This window comes from Typopeltis vanoorti, chromosome 14 (assembly GCF_054136105.1).
Source record: "Typopeltis vanoorti isolate ZY-2024b chromosome 14, IOZ_Tvanoo_1.0, whole genome shotgun sequence".
NCBI lineage: Eukaryota > Metazoa > Arthropoda > Arachnida > Uropygi > Thelyphonidae > Typopeltis > Typopeltis vanoorti.
In genome coordinates, this window is record NC_143562.1 from 113,829,154 (window position 1) to 113,853,421 (window position 24,268).

The 24,268-nt window shown below is 36.4% G+C and overlaps 1 protein-coding gene across 8 annotated transcripts in view; it reads left to right on the forward strand.

The window, feature by feature from the left end:
- LOC150099845 (queuosine-tRNA galactosyltransferase-like) overlaps positions 1-24,268 on the forward strand; it is a 529,602-nt gene that overhangs the window by 225,899 nt on the left and 279,435 nt on the right. For all 8 annotated transcript variants that reach the window (XM_090403530.1, XM_090403531.1, XM_090403535.1 and 5 more), the window contains one exon: positions 21,261-21,326. In XM_090403530.1, the coding sequence (XP_090259656.1) occupies positions 21,261-21,326 (66 nt within the window). The remainder of the gene's footprint in view (positions 1-21,260; positions 21,327-24,268) is intronic.

A 24,268-nucleotide genomic window follows, 5' to 3' on the forward strand; every position in this document is an offset into this window, starting at 1 on the left:
AGGATGAAATACACCCCAATAAATTGTTCATTGAACAATTCCACTATGTCCTCTGCATTAGTCATTCTAATCCCATTTTTATCCCACAATGTTATTCTTCCACAATCATTTCTCCTCCTACTGGCCACATAGCTAAAAAATTCCATAGGATTTTCTTTGAATTTTTGTGCCAATTTCTTCTCATATTCCAGTTTTGCCTTCGTTACCATACTAGTCACTCTCTTTGCCTGTGTCTTATATTCTTCATGCATCTGCTCTTCACCTGTCTCCTTATATCTCTTCCATAGATCTTTTTCACATGCAGTTCCTGTTTAATATTGTTTGTCATCCACTTTACACCAAATTGTGTCCTCCTCTTCACTTGTGGAACACAGCTTACTATTGCTGCTAGAATTCCTTCACAATTTCCCGAGCACTAATGATATCTCGGCCTTCCAATTTCTCCCTCCATGAAACTTCCCCAAGTTGATGTCTAAGACTATTGTAATCACCTGCCTTATAATTCATATATTCCCTTCTCTTTGATACTCCTGCATATCTATTCATCTTCCAAGTGAAAACCACGTGGTCACTCTCTCCAACTGGTGGGAGAGATGTCATCTCTCCCATCAGTTGAAGAGATGACATCTCGCATACAGCTCTTCTAATGCTATGACCAAATCCAAAACTCTTGAACCTCTTGTTCTCTCTATTACATGTTGCCTAAGATATTTATCCCTCAAGAATTCTAGAAATTCCAATCCCTTATTGCTACATGCATCTTCCTCTCCCCAATTTATACTGCTGTAGTTAAAATCTCCCATAACAATCATTGTTCTTGCACTTGTCAATCTCAACCGTCTAAACATCTCCTGGTCACCACCCTCTGTGCTCCTTGGTTTGTAGCAACACCTCACTAAATATCCCGTCTTGCCTATCTCTACCTCACACCGTGTACTTTCAAAATCATTAGTGTCACTGCCTTCCAAAACCTCCACTCTTAGAGGACATAAGTTGTCACTTATCATAAGCAGTACTCCACCACCACACTTTCCCTTTCTATCCTGTTAAAAAATGCTGTACCCTGCTACTTCTATTCCTGTTATTATATCCTCTTCTGTCAACTACATCTCAATGATCCCAATAATCTTTGGCCAGGCTGATGCTATCAGCGGCACCAATTCCTCTCCTTTCTTCTGGATACTCCTGGCATTAGTATAAAGCATAAAAATGCCACTATTTCTATACCCAGCATTATCACCTCTAGACTCCACTGGGCTCATCGCTACCAGATGTTGTCCCCCTTCTTCCAAGTACCCTTTCCCACAAGAGGCCACCATTTCTACTATCCACCTTGGGCATTCTAGTTTCCCTGCTTTGACACACTGACTAGTTCAGAACAGCATTCTCTCCAGATGTCTACGTCCTTCCTCATTCAAATGCAAGCAATCTCTTTATACAATTCCTTGCTGTCCTCAAATGCTGTCCAAGCATCCATATATTCCAATCCTCTCTTCTGACACATTCTAGGTATTATGTTAGAATGACATTCATTATGACTGCTCTTCTGCTCAGGTCGTCACAATCATACCTAGGCAACACGCACACTATCTTTTCTCTCTACGTCCTCTTTCATACTACCTCAAGCAAGAATCTCGTATCTCTCACTACCCAATTTACATTACCTCTCAAGTCATTTGTTCCTACCTTCACAATCATCTTATCGACCCTTTCACGCCTCTTAATTGCCATAGCCACACTTTCTATTGTTCCTCCAGGCAAACACTCCTCACTCATCCTATCTTGCACACCACGGATCATGGAGTCACCGTACATTACACCTCTTACCATTCCCTCTCTCCTACTATTTCCATTCTCTCATCTTCTATCATTCCCATAACTCTCTCTCATTCCCTCTCTTTCACTTATCCTATTCATCCTATTCTCTCATCTTCCATCATTCCCATAACTCTCTCTCATTCCCTGTCTTCTACTGTTCCCATTCTCTCCTCTTCTATCATTCCCATACCTCTCTCTCATTCCCTCTCACTTATCCTATTCTCTCCTCTTCTATCATTCCCAAAATTTTCTCTCACTCCTCTGATTTGCCTTGCATACATCTCTTCCATTCTCCTAATCTCATCTTTCATACTTCTCATCTCGTTCACAAGATATTCCACCTCCTCTTTCAGTTCATCTATCCCTTTCTACAAGTTAGTCACTCTTACTCGCCATTCTTTTACCCAGTCAAAAAACCATCTCCATAAACTTCACAGTCATTCAAGCCTTTTACACTCCTGACTCTTCTTTTTCATTCATACTTCGCTTGTCATTCTCTCCTGTCACACTACTCGTCTCCCGTTCGTCATTCTCTCCTATCACACTACTCATCTCCCATTCATCATTCTCTCCTATCACACTACTTGTCTCCTGACATTCATTTCCCATCCCTGAAGCAACTAGGTCGGTTATCTATATATCTAATTCATTGATTTCCACCCACTGTCTACATTTTGCGCATATACGCATTCCCCTTTTCTCTCAACCACCACATATCCAACTCCTGGGAAGCATACATGCTGCAATCACTGCATGCCACAAAGTCCTTTATTATATTACATATAATAGAGTTCTTAAATGGCAGAGGACTCAGTGACGCTGTGCATAATTAAAGGAGTCATTTTTTCAACAAACAGTGCAATTAGAGACAACCAGGATAAATGAATAACTAATGATATATACAGCACTAACTAATGAATCGCATTCCTTCTCCATACAGAAACTGCTGTATAGGCCAAGCAAAACCATATGTTGCCGATGGAACATATGGTTTTGCTTAACACCACCCCCATCGTTAACGTGTTAAAACTAAGAAATATATAGTGAATGTGTTTCAGATATTATGGAATTCGATTGAAGGGAATTAGCATTTCAACAGTTGAGTTGAAATGCTAATTTGTCTTTGGTTCACGCGATCTTTTGTTAATACCACACCAATCATATGCAGTTCTTTGCTGCTCTACGTATCTCACGTCTTGTAAATTACTGGTAATTTTTGCTTGAAATAATGGGAAAGAAGATGACGCTATTTGGGTAGATGACTTTGACGATGCACACAAAGAAAATGTTCTCGATGCCAAAAGTAGCGATTGCGAGTAGGAGCTTCTTGGTAAGTCGCACCATTTTCAGTTTTTTTCTGAAAACTTTAGTTTCCGAAAATTACCGCACTTTTCTTGCAACACGATTTTTTAGCCTTAGTTTTGGGAAAAAAGTTAGAGTTATATTCGAGTAAATACGGTATTTTTTTTTAGCTAATTCTTACGTATGAATCATTGTTTAAAGAACATGCATTCTACAGCTGCCCTCTTGCCTTGCATATTTGGAACAGATTATTTAATGTATTGGACATTCCACACTTAGACTATTGTTCTCAGATTTGGTCCCCAGGATTTGAAGGGGATAAATTAACTGTGGAAAGGGTACAAAGACGATGAAAAATGGTGTTAATTTTTTTAGTGGATTTTTATATAGAGAGGATTTTCATAGCTATTATCTTAATATTAATCCTACCATAGAGATGATCTCTGTTTCTAACAATTATTTTTTTAATTCCGAGTGCACCTATATGTTATTATATGCATAAGGGTTCACTCCAATTGGTGCAATGATCTTAACTCTTTCAGAATCCAAATAATCACTGACTCAAGACCAAAATACAAAATAAACACATTTAATAAAACAAAAACAATATATATACACTTCAAACAACTTTACATAACTAACTGCAAAATTAATTGGATCCAAGGCCTTTTAAAAATAAACTTACACTTAAGACTAGACTAAACACTTTGTTTGCACAATCACAAAATGTTCATAGCCAGTTTCTTTTTCTGTCAAGGCCTTTTCGAAGATATATGACTCTATTCTTCATTTTTACAGGATCCTTTCTCATCACTTATGTAGCACACATTGATTCTTCTGCACTTAATTCTATCTCTTTTCTTCAGTAGAAATATTAGTCAGATCCGGCATCCTTAATACAGATGAAACTTCCTAATCAGAGTTTTCTCAAACATTCCTTTAGAACGTAAATAGCAAATTCTTCTTTTATTCACTAAATGCTTATTGACAATCTTAACTCTTCCAAAAAAAAACTTACAGTTGTACGATTCCCTTTTCAGAATCTACTATAAATCTTCCAATTAGCACTTCCTCCAATATCCCTTTTAAAATGATCTATAGCAATTTTTCCCTTTTATTTATCAATACTTATTCCACATTAAAACTTAATAGTTCTACGATTCCTTTTTCGGAACATACTATTAATTTTCCTCTGACTGTCATATAAAAAAACTAAAGTTCCTCTAAATCTAAATATCTGCCGGCCTGTGTTCTCAATTCCTTCCAAATGCTATCTTGTTTATACCCATTGCCTTGATACTGAACTTGTCAGCTGTCAATCACACATCAAACTTCTCGGCGAGCATGCGCACTCCATGAAACTGGTAAGCAAGAAACTAGGTAAAATGGCTGACACGTTGTCTCCGTTAGCAACAAGAGAGAATGTCTTCATAAAAACACAAAACTTAATATTTTAAATTACAATAAAATTTCAGTAAGTAATACAAATATCAAATCCAGTAAGTACATCAATTTTTTAACTTATTTACATATCATTTTTGACAAAACAATTTCAATAACGGGCACATCGCAAGTGCTGACAATGCGTGTTGTGAAACTAAAAACTAATAAACATTTTAACATAAACTTTTTAATTATGATTATTTTTATAATGGTTTCAGGACTGTACAATTTTGGTTGTGAGGATCGGCTGAGGGAACGTGGACTGCAGAGTTTGGTGGATAGAAGAAGGAGAGGTGATATGATTGAGACTTTTAAACTCTTGGAAGGTGGTTACAGGGTTTACACTGGGGAGTTCTTTCACTTGGTTGAACAGCGGAAGGAGTGATGACAAGAGGCCATCCCTCGAAGTTACGAAAGCAAACTGTGAGCAAGAGAGTGAGGAGTGGTTTCTTTGTATGGAGAGTGGTTGAACCATGGAATGCATTGCCTGATGGAGTGGTGAGAGCGAGAATGGTCAATGAGTTTAAGGAGTGGTATGATAGACTTCGTGTTTCTTGGGGGGGGGGGGGCCTCGATGAGTCTTGACAGACTTTATGTTCTTAGGAAGGACCTCCCATGATGAGTCTTGACAGACTTTATGTTCTTAGGAAGGACCTCCCACGATGAGTCTTTTGACTCCATGTAGGCTGAATAATAATAATAATAATTACTTACAACACAACAGGTTTTTTTTTTTGCAATATTCACAATGTGTAAGCAATGGAAAGAGAATTTTGATTTTTATAATTATTGAATTAAAATACCATTTATGGAAGGTTAGAAAGAAACATAGATTTGAAAACCAGCAATATGACATCCAAGTGCTTTATAATATTGTGTTGTGTAAATTTTATTGTTCAGTCAGACTATTTTTGTATTTAGAAAGAAGCATTCTAGGAGATATCAAATTTATCACTAGATGGTGTAGACCACCCACATTATGCAATATTCATCAGAGGCAGATAAAATTCTGTCCAGTCTTGCTGTGAGAGGTTTTTTAAATAGTTCCATCTTCTTTATTCAATGTGGTCTCTAGTCAGTTGCAGCGATGACTGAAGAGAAATCCCAGGCAGAGAAGACCAACTCAAGGCAATTAATTAACTCAGATGGGGATAACTACCTGGGTATCATTCATCCTTGTGCTTTAGTTTCAATTAGTCTTTTGGTTGTTCATCTGTATGAGATTGGTGAAAAAGGAAAACTGATAGCGTTTGGCTATATGATCACATAAAAGAGCTCAGGCCTTTTCTCTATCTCTCATGCCATCTATCTGTCTTTCTTTTTCCTAATACTATCAGGCTCTCTTGCACCCCTATACTAACTACTCTAGGCCTATGATGAGCAACCCTTTACTTTTTCACCTCAGATTTCTGTAAGATAAGTACTTTGGTTTTCTTTTGTTTGTTTTTCACTTTGATTTTATTTTACTGGTGCTAGTGGTAGTTTCACCCCCACTAGCACTATTTTTTTTTTAAAATTAAATATTAAGATTGCTGGTATTGCATTTAATATCTGTATCACGAGATTACTTTTGGCAGTGTCATGGGCGCCATTTTATAGCAGCTCAAATAGAGCATTTGCTGGTGGTGTAAAATTATTTCTATATCATGGGATTATTTAATTCTCAGTCTTACAACTGAAAGTTTGTTTGTTTTTTTCTCTCACAATCAAATGCAGATGTTTAGTCTTTTTCGCCCACCTGAGATAATGGTACTAATTCCTCCAAGGGTGTGAACTATAGGAATTGAAATTTTAGAATGTGAAGAAGCGAGACGGGTGACTAAGGTTTAAAAGAGTTATTTGGACCTAATAAGATTCATTCTTTCACCCTGCTATGCCAGAGGGAAATATTTAATTGTAATTAAAGATGTAGAAACAAGGGAGGAACTATTACAGGGTTTTACTTTCAAAGGCACACAGCTATTCCTGTAATGGTCAGGAGCCAGGAAATTAGATTTTTACTATGTAAACATCAAAATATTTCCAATGGAACATACAGAGAACAGTAATGAAATTCTTATACAGACATTTTCGAAATCTGGTAAGATTAGTAACATATGAAAGGTTTTATCAGGTGAAGATCCAAACTGGTTTTCTGGTGATGTCACCTTCACAATGGATGTGAAGATGCCTGTACCAAATTTTATCAACATCAGTACAACCGAAGTTATGGTAAACTCTCCCAGAGTACAAAGCCAGTGCCTGTGTTGTGGTTCATAAGATCACTTGAGTGATAACTGCCCCAAAAAGGTTGAAGATTTGTGGGTTGCAGAAATTGGTCGATAGGTAGAAAAGGGGGGGATATGATTGAGACATTCAAATTGCTGAAAGGTTTCTATAGGATTAATTCAGATGATATTTTTGAGAACAGGACTGGTGGTGGGAGGACTAGGTGACATCCATGGAAGCTGGGCAAGAGTGTGGTTAGTATGGGTGTTAGAGCTGGGTTTTTTACTTTTAGAGTGGTGAATGAGTGGAATAAGCTGCCTGAGTCTGTTGTGGGTGCTATGACAGTGAATGAGTTCAAGGCAAAGTATGATAGATACTGTGTGAATGTCAAATAGTTGTGATGGACATGATGTTTAGGGCCTCCCTCGACGAGTCTAAGAACTCCTTGGAGTCACCCATAATAATAATAATAAATCTAAATGTTTCAATTGCATGGAGATCTGACATATCGCTAATCAGTGTCTCAAACTCGGTCAGAAATGTGAAGTTTTGAATTCATGTTAACACCTGGCCTTTTAGGACTTTCACTGAAAGAGTGAGAGCACCATTAGAGCCAATTAGAACACCGTATATATATCACAGACATAATGAAAAGTTACCAGATCTTCCAATTCAGTCTAGTGAAGACAGCTCTTTTAAACAAACTACACTTTCCCAGTCTAATATGGATGGAACAACATCAGTTGAAATTTCCAATAATGAACCTAGTATAGCAACTGAACAGATACAAGATGAAATGCAAATACATGAAACTGTTCTACAAGAAGACCACGTAAAACAAACTGAAAAAACTTAATATGCAGACAAGATCATCAAAAAGGAAAGAAGAATTAATAAGAAAAATTCAGGATGAACAAAAAAAAAAAAATTAAAGGAACTACATCTAAAAGAAAAATAAGTCATAAAAAATATAAAGATGGAGAAGGTTGTGGATTGCCAAATGAAAACTTCAGGCTCAGAAGAGTTCATGGACTATGAAGTACCATTTCATGCTTAATAAAGGAAAAACAAGAAATACAATTAAAGAAAAAAAATAAAGTTTACTGATTCAAAGTTTTCTTAATATGATTATCATCTACATGAAAAGAAAATAACTAGTTTCCAGATCAAGAACAATAGGCATGAAATTGAAATAATGGAAAGCAGCTGTAAAAAAAAAAAAACAGAAAACAGTTTACAAGAAGCAGGCTACACAATTGCTCCTTTACAGATTGAAGACCTCATCAGATTCATCCAAAATCTGGAAATTAAAGACTTACCAGTGACATTTCACTAATCACAGCATCTCCTTTCTGCATTGCTTCATTAAATGTACGAGGATTCCACAGGTAAATTAAACGAGAAGCTATATGGAAATTTATGCTATGCCATAATATTAGGTTTTTCTTTCTCCAAGAAACATACTTCTGCAGATAAAGATATAAAAACTTTAATCGATAGATATCCACTTCTTTCTTATTGGAGCTTTGGAAGATTTAACAAGGCCGGAATAGGAGTTCTTATTCTCCCCCCCCCCCCTTTCCTTGGATCATTTTGTAATATTCAAAGGGATGCAGAAGGAAGAATCTTGACAATAGACTGGAAATACTGTTGATATGCAATAAGGTTTATAAATAATTTAAACTGAAATATATGATTTTTAATGACCAGCGATTTATAAACATAAAATGCCAACAAGTTTTGCTAAGAGCTGTTCGGCATCTTCAGGGAGAGAAAACTCAAAGTGGCTAGTACAGAGAAAGTGGAGTACACTATCTTATAAATTTAAAAAAATCGAATTAGGTGCATGACATTCCACGCATGGAACTGTTGTATTAGTTTTATGTTGTATTGAACGTGTTCTATTATCATTCTCTTGTTTCTGTTAAGATTTTCTCCAGAATGGAGGACTACTACGGCTTCCTTGAAGTTTCTACAACAGAGGTCTTTTTCTAGATAAGGCATGGAGCTCCTATCCCACTGAATGGTGTAGTTTGTAATCGCGAAATGATGGGCTAGACCTGCATTGTCTGTTCTGTTGTTATTAACATCATCTATATGTTCTTTTTTCGGATTTCGAGGCTTCTTGACGTCTGCCCTATATAATTTAGGCCACAAGAGCATGTGATGTTGTACGCTCCAGTGTGTTTGAAGAAAGTATTAATGTCTTTTGGCAATCTTAAAACGTGGCAGACAGTCTTTACAGGTTTGAACGCAACTCTGATGTTGAAAGGCCTAAGAAGGTTTGTGATCTTTTTCGACACTGTACCTGCATAAGGAATAACTATGGAAGATCTGTATTGAGTGGTAGTAGGTTGTTGTTGTGGGTGATTGCTATGAAGAATTCTGTTGATTAAATTCCTTGGATAGCCATTGTTTATTAATATGTGATATTTGAGTAAGTTCATCATAGAGATCTTTTTCTTCTGAGATGATGTTGGTGCCTCTATTTTTGAGCATATGTATTATGCTCAAAAATAGAGCTTTTGGGAAATATGGTGAGTTGATTTGAAATGAAGGTAGCATCCAGTGTGTGTGTTGGTTTGCAGTAGACTGTTAGTTTGATTTGTCCTTCTGCTAGTTTTTTAGGGTATCCAGAAATGGTAGTTGGTTATCTTTTTCCAGTTCCAAAGTGAATTATATTTTTTGATGGAAAGCATTAATTTTTGTTAAAAAAGTCCAAAAGAGCTTTTTTTGTGTCCCTCCAAATTATGAAGATGTCATCTATATACCTCCACCATACTCAAGGTTTTGGGTCTAATTTTGAAAGGATGTCTGTTTCTAGCTTTTCCATGAACAGATCTGCACAGGGCGGTGAGAGGGGACTACCCATAGCTAAGCCATTTAGTTGTTCATGTATTATATCATTCTATTTAAAATAATTAGATTTCAGGCAATGACGAAAAAGGTGAGCTGTATCTTCCCGAAAGAGATTGTAGGATACTGATAACTTCTTCTACTATGACGTTGGTGAAATAACGTAGAATAACGTTATGAGCAAAATGAAATTCTGGCAAACTAAGCGATCTTATTAAGGTTTTCCATATGTCAGCTATTATCATTCCCTGGTTTCTGTTAAGATTTTCTCCAGAAGAGGACTACTATGGCTTCCTTGAAGTTTCTACAATGGAAGTCTTCTTCCAGATAAGGCATGGAGCTCCTATCCCACTCAATGGTGTGGGTTTGTAATCACGAAATGATGGGCTAGAACGTTCTCACACAACAGTGACTAATACCACACACACTCCATGTGTGTAATGTTACGCGTCTGTTTCGATTTTTTAAAATTTATATGATAGTGTTATTCCATTTTCTCTGTACTAGCCATTTTGAGTTTTCTTTTACCGTTATAAGCCCTGAAGAGGCCAAACAGCTCCATTGGCGAAACTTGTTGGCATTGTATGTTTACAAATCATTGGTCATTAAAAATCATATTTCAGTTTAAGTTATCTAATTGAGTGACCAAATATAGTTTAACAAGGTTTATAAATGCTTATGCTCCATCCAATGGAACAGTTTGACAAAAATTCTTCCAGGAATTGGAGCTATATTTATACAGTGCCTACTACATTATAGCAGCTGGAGACTGGAATTGTATTGAAAATCCCACATCAATAGGAGTGCCCCAGGAGTGGAAAAGTGGGATTATGCACAGTTAACATCATGTCTCAACAATGTTCAACTAGCAGAAACATGTCGTATTTGCAATCCTAATCTCCAGGCTTACATATACATGAATCCAAGGTATTGGTGCCCATTTTGATTGAATTTATATCTCTTCTTCCCTTATAAATAGGATAATTCAGATAAGACATCTTGACATCAACATGTCAGATCATAATCCAGTTCTACTTAAGTTCCACAGCAATGAACAAGTAGAGATCAGTTCTGGACCATAGAGACTTCTGCCATATTTTCTGTTGATCTTTTCAACCAACTTCCAGACTCTTTGTTCAAATTGGAATAACGTTACCTGGTATTAGGATATGTGGTTAAAATTCAAACAAGCAGTAAAACAGAATATGATGGAATGGGGAAAGGAACAGGCTTTCCTCAAAAAAAAAAAGAAGAAAAAGTTGAACGACCTGTATGAAGAGCGAAGCTGGTTGGTAACAAACCACATAATGGTATAGAATGTAGCAACATCATTAGAAATATTAACATAGAGATAAAAGTGGAAAGGCAGAAAAACAAGTAGAAGAAAGAAATTTTAAGATAAGAGTACAGCAACACTTATCAGATTGCCCTTCAGCTGCATTCTTCAATTGACAATTCACTAAATTCCACAAAGAAAGGACTATCACTCAAATCTGCGTTGACTGTGAAGACATGTCCACCACTCAAGATATCCTTGACTCCTTTCAAAAACACTACAAAAATCTTTTTGAAGACAACTATTGGAAATTATAATTCTTGGAACATTAATGGCCTTCCTGTCCATATCCAAGATGGGCTTGACAGACCCATTACAGCATTTGAAGTTACCACAGCCTATAAAGAATACCAGACAAGAAAATCCCCAGGACCTGATGGTCTAGGAATAGAACTTTACCGTGAGGACTGGAATTTTATTCTTCCCATTCTAGTTACACTATTCAGTTATTTTCTCTTGTCAGGACACATACCAAGTGAATTTTTAGCAAACCATACTGTCATCATTCCAAAACCTAATAGAGATCACACCTTAATCAGCAGCTGGAGACCTATTTCTCTATCTAATACTGACTACAAAATATTTTTCTGCATTGTCAATAATAGGCTCAAAGTGGGAATGAGATACATAATTAAAAGCACACAAGTGTATAGAGTTCCAGGTCAAGCAGTGGAATTTAATCTCTTTCTATTATGTGAGCTAATCTGCTTAGTTAATACAATAAAGTAGTCGATATCTGTGTTATCAGTAGATCTTACTCCAGCATTTGATAACGTTCAGCATCCCTTTCTGTTCCACATCTGCCAGCAAATTGGTGTAGGTAAAAAGCTGCTATCCGTTATCAAAGGAGCCTATGCCAGTTCAACTACCTGCCTTCTGGTTAATGGGTTCCTGTCAGACCTGGTCAAAATTCGAAAAGGAGTCAAGCAAGGTTGTCCCTCTTAGTTCATTTCTCATTGCATTGGTTCTTGAACCTTTCTTTCAGGAAGTCACCAATACACATACTGTGCGAGGAATAACAGTTTCTTCATCTATGAAGGAAAATAAGGTATTAGCATGATGTAGTGTGGGCTTTGAAGGATAATGATTCCATATATATCTTTTTTGTTATTTTGGAAAAGTTCAGCAAAATCAGTGGATTAAATACTAATACAGTAATTACTAACTCACTAACTACTATTAATTACTAATCAGAGATATGCAACTTAGCAAAGAGCTAAGTTTTATATCCCCGATTCTGATATCAGATTTAATGCCACTTTCTTTAATAATGCGATCCATATAGATATGGTGAATTACTGTGGAGATATGTGCATCCGTATCTTACCCCTGTTTTACATCAAATCATCTTCCTGTATTTCCTGCAGTTTTAACTGGTGACTTACAATTTAAATATAGACTATTCATCATCATGCTTTTCAAGGATTTAGACTTAGAGTGGCCTGTTTCAGCCTTAGAAGTCATTATTGAATCTCTTTAGAGGACGTCCTGGTTTTCTTTTTCCTAATGGTTTGTAATTTAAGGCTTGTTTTGGTAATTTTTCATGCTTTCAATGTGTTCCATCCATTTATGTTTATATTTTATATTTTTTTATATTACTGATTCCTGGTTTCATTCTTTCTTAATTTCTTCATTTGTTTTGTGATTGAATAGAGTATATTTTGCAGTTTTTCTCGTGAACTTCATTTCAGCTGTTATTAATCTTTGTTTGTCTTTTTGTTTTATTGTCCAGATTTCACTTCCATACAATAGGACTGGTAGGGCTAATGTATTGTTTACTTTTAGTCTGGTTTGTTTTTGAAACTAGGTTAGGTTTAAATATAGGTAATTACACCTGCTATTTTTAAATATTTCGCAATTTTTAGATTTATATCTTTTTCATTTTCATATGTAATCATACATCCTAGGTATTTAAATGAATTCACCTGTTCTAAAACCTTACTATCTATTACTATTTTAGTTCTTATTGAATTTTGTCCTTTAAAGGCCGTCATTTTTGATTTTTCTGTTGATATTATCATTCCATAATCTTTGGCTATTTCATTTAAATATAAAATATCTTTTGTAAGTTATCTTTGTGTTTCTGAATTCTATTCTCTTCTTTTCTCTATTATTAATTTAAGGTAAAAGGTAAAATTTAAGGTAGAGTCTATACATGATCGTCCTTTTCTAAATCCATTTTGTACTTCTAAAATAAAGCTTTCAGAATATTTTATTAGTTTATTTAAAATTCTGCTATATATTTTATAACAGGAATTTAGAATACTTTTCTAATTTTTAGGGTCATATCTACTACCTTTTTTTAAAGATAGGGGGTCACTATTGCTTTTTTCCATTCTATTGGTAGGTTACTTATTGAATAGATTTTTATTTAAAAATAATTAGTCTTTCTTTGAACCTTATTCCTGCATATTTATATAATTCTGAACATAACTTATCTTCATCAGGTGACTTTTCCATTTCTTGTTTCTTTCAGGCTGATTTCTAATTATTTTTTACTTATTTCCTTTTTATTTTCATTAAATGTTTGCCAGTTATCTTTTTTAAAATATTTATGTTTCCACTATTCTGTATAAAAATTTAGAAATCCTTCTAATCTCAATTTGGTGTTTAATTTTACACTTTCTTTAGTATCTGTACTTAAATGTTAAATGTTCAAAAAGGAGTTGATGGTTTAATAGGTAAGAATGATTTGACAGAAGACAAAGAGTACGTCAGAATGGATATCAGGAGGCTGCTTAGAAGGATAAAAGAGACTAGTGTGACATGGAAGGTAGTCAGCATGTTGCCTAGGTATGACTGTAGTGAGATGAGACAGACAGCAAGAATTATGAATGATATACTGGATGAAATGTGTGAAGAGAGGGGAGTACAGTTTGTTAATGTGTGGAATGAGTTTGAAGGACGAAGTGAACTATATAAGAGAGATTGACTGCATTTGAGTGGTTATGGTGTGAGTCACTTGGAGATACTGCTGCTGGAAGATAGAGAAGTGAGTAGAGAGAATGAATCAGATCAAGTGGAAAGTGATGTGGAAGAGCAGGAGAGTAAGACAGGAGGGATTGAAGAAGTGGTTATGAATGGGGAAGTGAGTGGTATAAGTATAGAAAATGAGAGAATGCTTGTGCAAGAGGAGCAGGGAAACGGTGAGGCCCAGGGTGGACAGGGGTACACAGCTTGAGAAAGGTGGATGCTCCAAGAGCATGTGTGGAAAGGAATGGGATGACCTGGGATCAAGAGGAAACAGTTGGAATTGAAGAGGGTTCTAAAATGAATAAGCAGAAAGGGAAATGGCCCCAGTTGAGCATGGAGAGATCACATTGAGTGAGTGGTATCAATGAAACTAGCTGTAGATCCAGGAATGAGCTGTTGTGTTTGTATACAAATGCTAAAAGTGTAAGAAACAAGGCAGATGAAATGGTTGCACTAATTGTGTCTGTTCACCCAAAGATTGTTGGATTAAGTGAGACATGGTTGGAAGAGGATGACATCCTGACAGGAATAGTGATGGAAGGGTATGATGTGTTTCGTGATTATAGAAGGGGTAAAAAGGGAGGAGGAGTGCTATTGATGATAGAGAAAGAGTTATGTCTATACAAAGTAGAGATGCAAGACAGAAATAGTGCCAGTGGTTTTGAGGCAGTATGGTGTGAGATAGAGGTTAATGGAATCAAATACTTGGTTGGATGTTGTTATAGACCAGGTAATGTGGATGGTGATAATGAAATGTATAATCAAATTAGCCAAGCAAGCAAGAGAAAGGTGATCATTATGGGCGATTTTAATTATGGCAATATAGACCGGAATGATAAGATAGCAGCTGGAAGTGAAGAAAATAAGTTTCTTGAGTTTTTGAGGGATAACTACCTCAGACAGTATATAACAGAGGGCAAACAATGATTGAGGGTCTTGGATTTGGGCATCTCATCAGAGGATGTAATTATAAATGAGGTGTCAAATCACCCACCAATTGGTGAGAATGACCATGAGTAATTATGGACATCAGGTAATTAGAGGACCTCACAATTACCTGGGTGGTTGCCAGCAATGTGAAGACCTCTTTGAGAAAAGGGTATATGTGAAAATACAGGGAGGGAGGGGCGGGGATTATGAAGAACTCAGGAGACAGCTTGTGGGTGTAGCGTGGAATGAGGAGTTAGCTGGAAAAGAGATCAATGCAGCTTGGGAGATTTTCAAAAACTATCTAGTAGATGCAATGTCTAAATGCATTCCAAGGGTGAGAAGGTTAAATAAGGTAGGTGCGAGATGGATGAATAAAGAGATTAGGCATGCAGTACAGAGAAAAAGGACATTGTGGAGGTGGCATAAGAGAAGTGGAAATAACCAATTCCATGAGGTCTACAAAGACCAGGCAAGGAGGGTGACTTGGTTGGTGAGAGTAGGTAAAGAGAGGTATGAACAGGAGTTAGCTAATGAAGCCAAAAAGAATCGTAAGGCATTCTTTCGATATGTAGCCAGCAAAAGAAAGAATGATTATGGAAGAATGATATTGATTGGAGAAAATGGTATAAAGAAAGTTGTTGCAGAATGTGTGGTGGAGATACTTAATGAGCAGTTCATAAAGGTCTATCAATCTTGTGAATGTGACTTCATGGAGAGATTGAGAGCAGTTGATGATGGGAGGGGAGACTGACTATAAGTGAGAAAGAGATGTATGGGGAGTTGAGCAAAGTAGATGTTAATAAGGCTGTTTGACTTGATAATATATCACCATGTATTCTGAAGGAATGTGCCAGGGAGTTGACACCTGCCTTGACTTATTTTTTTAATGCAAGTCTTGCACTCGGTCAAATTCCTAAGGAGTGGAAGGAGGGCACGATTGTGCCACTTCATAAAGGAGGTGATTGAACTCAAGTATCACACAATAGGCCTATATGTGTGTCAGTTGTTGTGGTTAAGTTGTTGGAGAAGCTTGTGAGAACTAGGATCCAGAATTTGGTTGACAACAATGGTATTATCTTTGATGGACAGCATGGATTTGCTAAAGGGAGGTCATGTTTTAGTAATCTAATTACTTATTACAATATAGTGACTGCTTCCTTGGACAGAGGAGAAGGATACACAGTAATGTACTTGGATTTCGCAAAGGCTTTTGATAGAGTACCTCATGATAAGTTGACAGTCAAACTAGAGCAGATGGGATTGGATAGATTAGTGCATTGGATTGGAGATTGGCTATCTGATAGGTATTAACAAGTTGTGTATGGGGAGGGGGATATCCTGGAAAAGGAAAGTCACTAGTGGAGTGCCTCAGGGATCTGTTTTAGGGCCATTACTGTTTAACTTGTATGTTAATGATATAGGTGAAGATTTGGATGGAGATATTCAGTTGTTTACAGATGATGCAAAGTTGGGACAAACGATGAGGAGTAGTGAGGATGTTGTGACATTGCAGGAAGACTTGAATAAACTGAATGATTGGGCACTGAAAAGGGAACGTGAGTTCAATGTTGCAAAATGTAAGGTTTAAAAATTTGGAAAATAAAGATGGGATGCAGAATTTATGCTTGGTGAGGATACATTGTTGGAGGTGGAAGAAATAAGAGATCTGGGGGTGATAGTGGATAAGGATCTGAAATTTAGGGGACACATAGCCAAAATTGTGAAGACAACACAAATGCTTCTGGGAATGATGTGGAGGACACTGATGTGTAGAAGTAGGGAGATTCTTGTTCCGTTGTATAAGGCTTTGATTAGGCCACACATGGACCATTGTGCTCAGATTTGGTCAACTGGTTTCCAGAGGGATGAAGAGATGTTGGAAAGGGTCCAAAGGCTAAGATAGTTTCTGACCTCTGGAATGTCAAGTATGAGGAAAGATTGAGAAGATGTAATTTGCAGAGAGTGGTAGACAGGAGGAAGAGGGAAGATATGATAGAGACCTACAAGTTGGTAAGTGGTTGTTATAGGATCAATGCCGAAGAAGTTTACAGAAAATAGTGGGAGATCAGGGGAGAACCAGAGGTCAACTCTGGAAACTGTATAAAGAGGGTGTGAGTAGGGGAGTGAGAGACAGGTTTTATTCGTGAAGAGTTGTAAATGATTGGAATGCCTTGCCTGAGAGTTTGGTTTCTGCAGGGAGTTTAAGTGTGTTTAAAATGCGGTATGATGAGCTGTGTGTGTGATAAAAGGACCTCCCAGATGAGTCTTTGACTCTATGGGGTCTTACGGTAATAATAATAATAAATCTTATTATACATTGGATCTTATTTTATATAAATCATGTTTTAAATTAGAAACAGATTTGTTTCATGAGTCTCTGTCTTTTTCTGACTTCTCTTTTAGCTATGGCTCTTTTATTCTTTTATATTCTATTTCATCTTCTAATCTTTTACTGCTTAACCATTTATGATATGCTGCTTTTTTCATTTTGATTATTTCTTTGATAGTATCGTCCCATATTCAGCTTTTTCTTTTTATTGAATTTTTTAGTCTTTCCTAAGCATTCATTTGCTGTTGTATTTAGTATGGTTTTTATATTAAGCCATTCTATTTCTTAATTTCATTTTATTTTATCTAAATATTGGTTAATTCTTATAATTCTTTGTTAATATAGCCATTGTATATTTTTGTCATTTAGTAATCTAGTTTTATAAACAAATGTTTTAAATTTTCTTTCAGTTCTTGTTATTTGTAGCCATTTAGGTGGTAATCTTAATTTTATTTTAACGAGGAAGTGGTCATACTTATTTCATATCCTCTGTGAACGCCGGCCTGGTTGGCTGGGTGGTTAGCATATCCGCTCTCCAGCCAAAAGGCTGCGGGTTCGGATCCTGCCATTGGCATGGATGTTTTTGAACCAAATCCAAATGAAATGGCTCCTTTTAATTTCTTTTTTTGTTTCGGTGATTACTGCTATTCGAAAATTTCTTTAATTTAATACTTGATCTAATTTATTCGTCTTATGTTCTAGTTTTCTATAGGTATTATATTTTGTTGTTTTCATTTTCGTTTTACTCTTTCCATTTCTGGGTCATTTTCCATAGATTCATTTCGATTACCTTTCTCTCTTGGCTTTAAAGTAGATTAATGTTTTCCATGTCAGGTGAATAGCCTGGCGATGGATAGTCCAATGTTAGGGCTACTACCTTAAGGCTTCTAAACTAGCCTTCTTCCAAATTTAAACTCATAGGAGGAATAGGTTATTTGAAGGAGAAGATATATTTTAGGGGGGCGAACATAATATGGACCAGAAATGGAAATACCCTATAGCCCTAGAGTATTTTAATAGCATAAGGGTCATGAAATAAGAGTTGACTGATAAGTCCTTATAGAATAGATTAAAGTGAGTGGATCTTCCTCAAAGTAGAGGAAGAAGAGGATAGATCCAGCTAGGGGACCATGGGAGTGCCACTTCCCTTACAATCAAGATAATTGCCCCTTATGGCCACTAGTCCTTATTCAATATATTCAGACCACCCCACTACATCTGGTGGGCTCCCCTATCTGCCATCCAGGGGACACGCTGTCTATCAGTTACAGAGTTCCCTGAAAGACTACAGATTTTAAACATGAGTACTGCCATGAAATTAAGTGGGATATCAGCCCATGCATTATAAGAAAGTGCAAGAGAATTGGCAATGCCTTAACAGCCTGTAGTGCACATATAAGCTGTCATATTCCTCAGACGTCTACCCAACAGCATGGAAACAAGCCTTTATCCATCATGTATACCTAAAAAAAAAATTATATAAAAGCCAGCCATAAAACTATTGTCTCTTTATTCTCACCTTGATACTTTTGAAAGTAATGGAGAAAGTCAACAACAACTGACTTCTTCAATACCAGAAGACCCATCACTTTATTAGTGATCACCAATATGGATTCAGCCATTTTCATTCTACATCTGACCTCCCCACACCTTTGACACAGGCCATGGAAGAATTTAGAGAAACCTTTGCAGTTGCTCCTAATATTTCAAAGGCATTTGATCATGTCTGGCATCGAGGCCTTCTAAACAAGCAACCACCTTATGATTTCTTTCCTATCCTTTACGAATGGATGCCCAGCCTCCTCTAATGGTTCATTGCTTGTCATGGTGGATCGTTTCCTCTCATCAGATTTTCATATCATTGCTGAAGTATCCTAGAGTTCTGTGCTCTCACTCACACTCTTGTTCCTTTACATCAGTGACCCTCTCTCTCTCTCTCTGACTCCAAATTCTATTCATAGTTTTGCAGAACAGTAGTTGCCATTCCTCTTCTTCGTTCAAGAAATCCTGTAGTAGTACTCAAATGACTGAAGCCTCAAGATCTTCCATATTCAGTTACTTAAATACTGTTTGCCACACTTGTCTCAAATAGGGATGAAGACAACTTACTGAATTCCAATACTAATAAACCTCAATCCTGTTATTACCTGCAAGAAAGCTCATACTTCACTTTCACTTACTTTTGGTAAAGTTCTGATATCCATTCAAGGTAATTTAATGCCTCTGTAGCACAATTGGAAGAACGACAGTATGTTGTGGCATTCAATTGGAAAAGACCTAAGTTCTATTCTTGTCATGATGGGAGTAATCTTTATATGGGGTTTTTTCAATTGAAGGTGAGTTAACTGATCTCATATGGAGGTAGCAAGATTTTTTCTCACAGAAACTCAGGTTTTTTTCATTCTGTATACAGACTAATCAGCCTTCAGAACACATGCAGTTTACAGACAAAAATACTAGAGGAGGTGGTGGTGGTTGGCAGTAGATGGTGTTGGTGTAGATGATGATGGTAGTAGCGGTTGGTGAATTAAGTGGCAGAGACAGAAATTTGTAGAGTAGGTGCTCTCCCTCGATGAGTCTTTGGACTCCTTGGAGGTGTCACGAAATAATAATAATTTTCCCTTCTTGGTTTGACCGCCACATCCTGCTTATCATGGAACACAAACATATTACATTAATCCTTCTCATCCTCTAAAAACTTGTTCTGCTTTGTTCAAAACATTACTTCTCTCTCTCCTGCTCAATTCTTAACACTATAATTCCCAGATCTGACTAACCTTTGAATATTGCTCTCACATTTGGTGTGGTGCATCCAAAATCTCTCCAAGAATTCTTGAGGATATATAGAAGAGGGCTGTCTGCTTAATAAGTGACCCCTCTCTCACAGGGTATCTGAGACACCCTGTGAGAAGAGGGATCACTTATCATTATCCAGAGGGTTTGGCACAAACCCTCTGGATAATGAATATTATTATTATTTCAGCCTTTCACTACATGGCATAAATTCATTGGGTGTGTGGGGGATAGCAACAGCATGACATTACAAAATTCTCAATTTAGATGGAGGACTTCCCATTGCAAGGCCTGAAAGTTGTTTGTAGATTTTCCCATTCCATCGGAAAAACTTTGAGTTGAAACAGTGCTTATAGTGGTGATTGATGTCCTGAGGGAACAGATTATAAGTACCATAACTTCATCCACAGGAACATTTGTGAATAATGATACAATATCCAGGCTAGCTAAAATGTCTATTGATGAGATAGGAATTTCTCCTAGTTTTTCTACAAAGTGTTGTGTATTTTTAATGTCATCTGTGTGTCTAATGGTCTCCTTTTTCTTTCCCCTTGAATAATAATCACTATCCCATTATGATGATACAAAATCCGTTACGCTTGCCCAAGGACCACAACCCTTTCAACAAACATCCTGGAGTTCACAATATTTCATATTCTTGTGGCCTCAATTACATTGGGCAAACATCAAGAAGTTGAGAAATAAGACAAAAGTAGCATAACAACATAGAAGACAGCTCAGGCCTGGCATTCCATTTCTCCCACACTCATCACAACATTGTATGGGATAAGAGCTCCATGCCGTACATAGAAAACAACTTCAGCTCCTGCAATATCAATGAGGCTACAATGGTAATCCACTCACAAGGCACTCTAAACAGAAACCAAGGGATGATTTTGTGACATTGAAAGTTACTCATTAGATCTTTAAACACATCAGACTTTAATTTTTCTACTAACTATTGGACACTTGCTAAACAATGACTGACCATGTGCCAGCATCCACACTCCACATGTTTCTGTTGTACTTGTATTCTTGTTAATGGTTCCTATACATTCGGTGTTTTTTAGTGAAGTAATGATTCATATTTAACACTTGCTGTATATTTGTATGTTCATCCCAACCCAGATGACGTTTCTAGCTTAAGTGGTGAAACTAGTAGGTTTATTAAATCATTACGACCCATCAACCCAGTGTTACTTGTTTTTTATTATATTAGTTTACTGGTCAAAAAAAAAGAACATACTTATAATGATTTTATTTTTATTTCAGGATGATGTTTTGCATCCATTACGCATTCAAAGGCAATATGATATTTCAAAAACTATGCAAGATTCTGTAAGTTTCTATAGATCCTTTAAACGTTACATTGAAAATTTTATAAACAACATATGAACTATATAGTTCTTTTAACAATGTCAGTGCCAATGTGGATGAAATATATAACCTATTACGCTCTTTTCATCTATGATTTGTCCTGTGACTCACAACCATAGAGAGGACCTTTGAATATGCATGTTTCCAGCAGTTCAACTTTATGGGAAGGCTTATTGATTTACTTTTCCATATATTGTCCATTGGCTGTAGGTTTACTTCAGCTTTTGTTATCTGGGATCTTATTTCTTTCTTACAATCTAAATCCTGTGTCATGTTGCTCCCTGTGAAGTTCCTAACTTCTTTCAGCTCTTGTCTGTTGACCTTTATTTGCTGTTCACTGTTCTTTCTAGTTGCTCTTCATCTTCAATAATGACTGTCATCTCCAAATTGCAAGTTGTTTATCTTAGTTCTTTCCTTATATTTTCCTTTATGACATCCATTGTTCTTTCTGAAAGCAGGATAAAGATGCTTGGGGATATGGGGTCTCCTTGTCTTGTGCCTCTTGTTATCTTGAACCATCTTCCTATTTCTCCACAGTTTCTCATAGCAGCCTCTGCATTGTCATTGATGTTCTGCAAGAGACATACCACGTTCTTGTCCACTCTACAAGATTCAAGTACAGTCCATATGGCTTTCTGATCTATACTATTAAATGCTTTCTGAAAGTCAACAAAACAGGTATAAATATTTTTATGTAGAGCTTTCTCCACAATTAATCTTAACACTAATATCTGGTGCATAGTACTTTTTTCTCTTCCATTGCCTGTAGGTTTACTTCAGCTTTTGTTATCTGGGATCTTATTTCTTTCTTACAATCTAAATCCTGCCTACTCATCTTCCAGATTTTCTTCACTTTGTTTCCTTATTCTTTCTGTTAATATCATCATAAGTATACTTTTCCCACATGATTTTTTTTTGAGCTATTGTTCTGTAATTTTTGCAGTTCATTTTCTTTTTGTGAATAGGTATTAGGATTGATCTTGTCCATTCTTTTGGTGTTTTGCCTCATCACCATGTTTTGACATCTCTCCAGTGATCTCATCATTCCCAGAGCTTTTATAGTCTTTCAGATGTTTTACTGTCTTTACAACCTCATCCCGCAGTATATCTGTTTCTCCATCTGTGCTTGGTAGTGATATTTTCCTCAGTTCATCAATTAACTTCTTTTGACCTTAACAAATAGGACAATATATAGGACAATAATGTGTCCTATATAACTCTGAGCAGTATCTTGTTCTTCTCTCTCCTATTTCTTCTGTGTTCATCAAGATTTGACCACTTTCATTATTTATGGCTCTCTGCTTTGGACTCCATTTCTTGTTGATGTTTCTGATCATCTTATATACTGCTTTTGTTCTGTATTCACCAAAGTATGTATTGATATCCTCACACTGTTCCTCTAGCCATTTTGATTCATTTCTTCTAACTGCCTTCTTTACTTCATTGCATTTTGCTCTATACTGTTCTTCCATTTCCACAAAGATCTCTCTCCTAATCTTTAAAGCTCTCTTTTTTTTTAAATTATCTTTGATGCTCCTGTGAAATCCACCTCTTCTTTGGCTTTTCTGTCTCTAGGACTGTTTATTTCACTGCTTCCTTGATTATAGATGCCACTATGTTGTTTCTGTTCTCTAGTTCCTTTTCCATAATGGATTTCAGTTCTTCTTAGTACAAGTTCATGTACACTTTCCTTGTAATTTCCTCACTCATTTGAGCTCATACTGATGATTTTGAAGGTGTCAGAACAAGACTAAACAGACAACTGTCACTCATCATCTAAACCCTAATTAGTGTTGTTGTTGTTATTATCTGGAATAGTATGAGTTCTGTGGGCAATGTTTATAAGTCATGCTGTTTCCAGAAAGGGACAAAACTTGCTTGTAGCAAAGTTCAACTAACTTGGGAATCAGCTGAAAAAAATGTTTCTGTTGGCAACTAGAATTGTGAACTGATAATGATTTTTCTTCTGGTAGTCTAGCATTATGGAATCAGAAAGGTTTGCCAGAAGACTATATAGTCACCTTCTCATCATCAGCCCACTCAGCTGTCATTTTAATCCCTTGCAGCAAGGCTTGTATTTGGGGGGTAGGGGTTGTGGGCCAGCTTATATCATACATATTTATCTTCATGTTCACTTGACCAGCTGTGCAAAAACTTCCTTAGTTAAACTGGCACATTGCAATTCAGTACCATTTGAAATCATATTTTTCAGAGGAGCCTTCCTGATTGATATTTTTGAGTGATTCCACTATTATTTTGCTTTGTCAGAATCATTAGGAAAAGCTATGAAATCATATGCCTTCTAGGTTCAAATTAAACTTGACAAGAAATTATATTCTTATTTCATCCTTTAACCAAGTGTAAGCAAACAAAGTTTGTGCATGAAGTATCTTCTTGACTGGGCTACTTGTACATAGGAGCTGATGACTTAACATCAGTTATCTTAGTATCTCATAATGCAAAGCACACATCCTTTAGAACATGTATAATGCTATGCATTATGGAAGGGTCACTTCCCAGACTTGTTTTGATCTTTATTTGCAGCCTAATCAGTGAGAGCCAGACCCAGAAGAGATACAGGTTGAATTAATGTAGAAGACAAGTTTAATTTAATATGTAACCAAGTGAGAAAACTTTCTACATCCTTCTAGGTTTCTTTGGCATTAATTATGGATTAGAAGGCTTTATTTTGTTCATTTCTTTTTATTGTCATTGGTAAATTGGTTGACTGTGATAATTGGGCATTTACCTTTGAGAGTAGTAATGGGGTTCAGATAACCTCATAAATTTCAATGCCAATAAAACCCAGTTCTGTACTATTTCCCATAAAAAAAAAAAAGAACCATTTTTTCCCAATATCCTTTTTAATGATACCCAAATCTCCAGACAGTTTGAGATCTCAC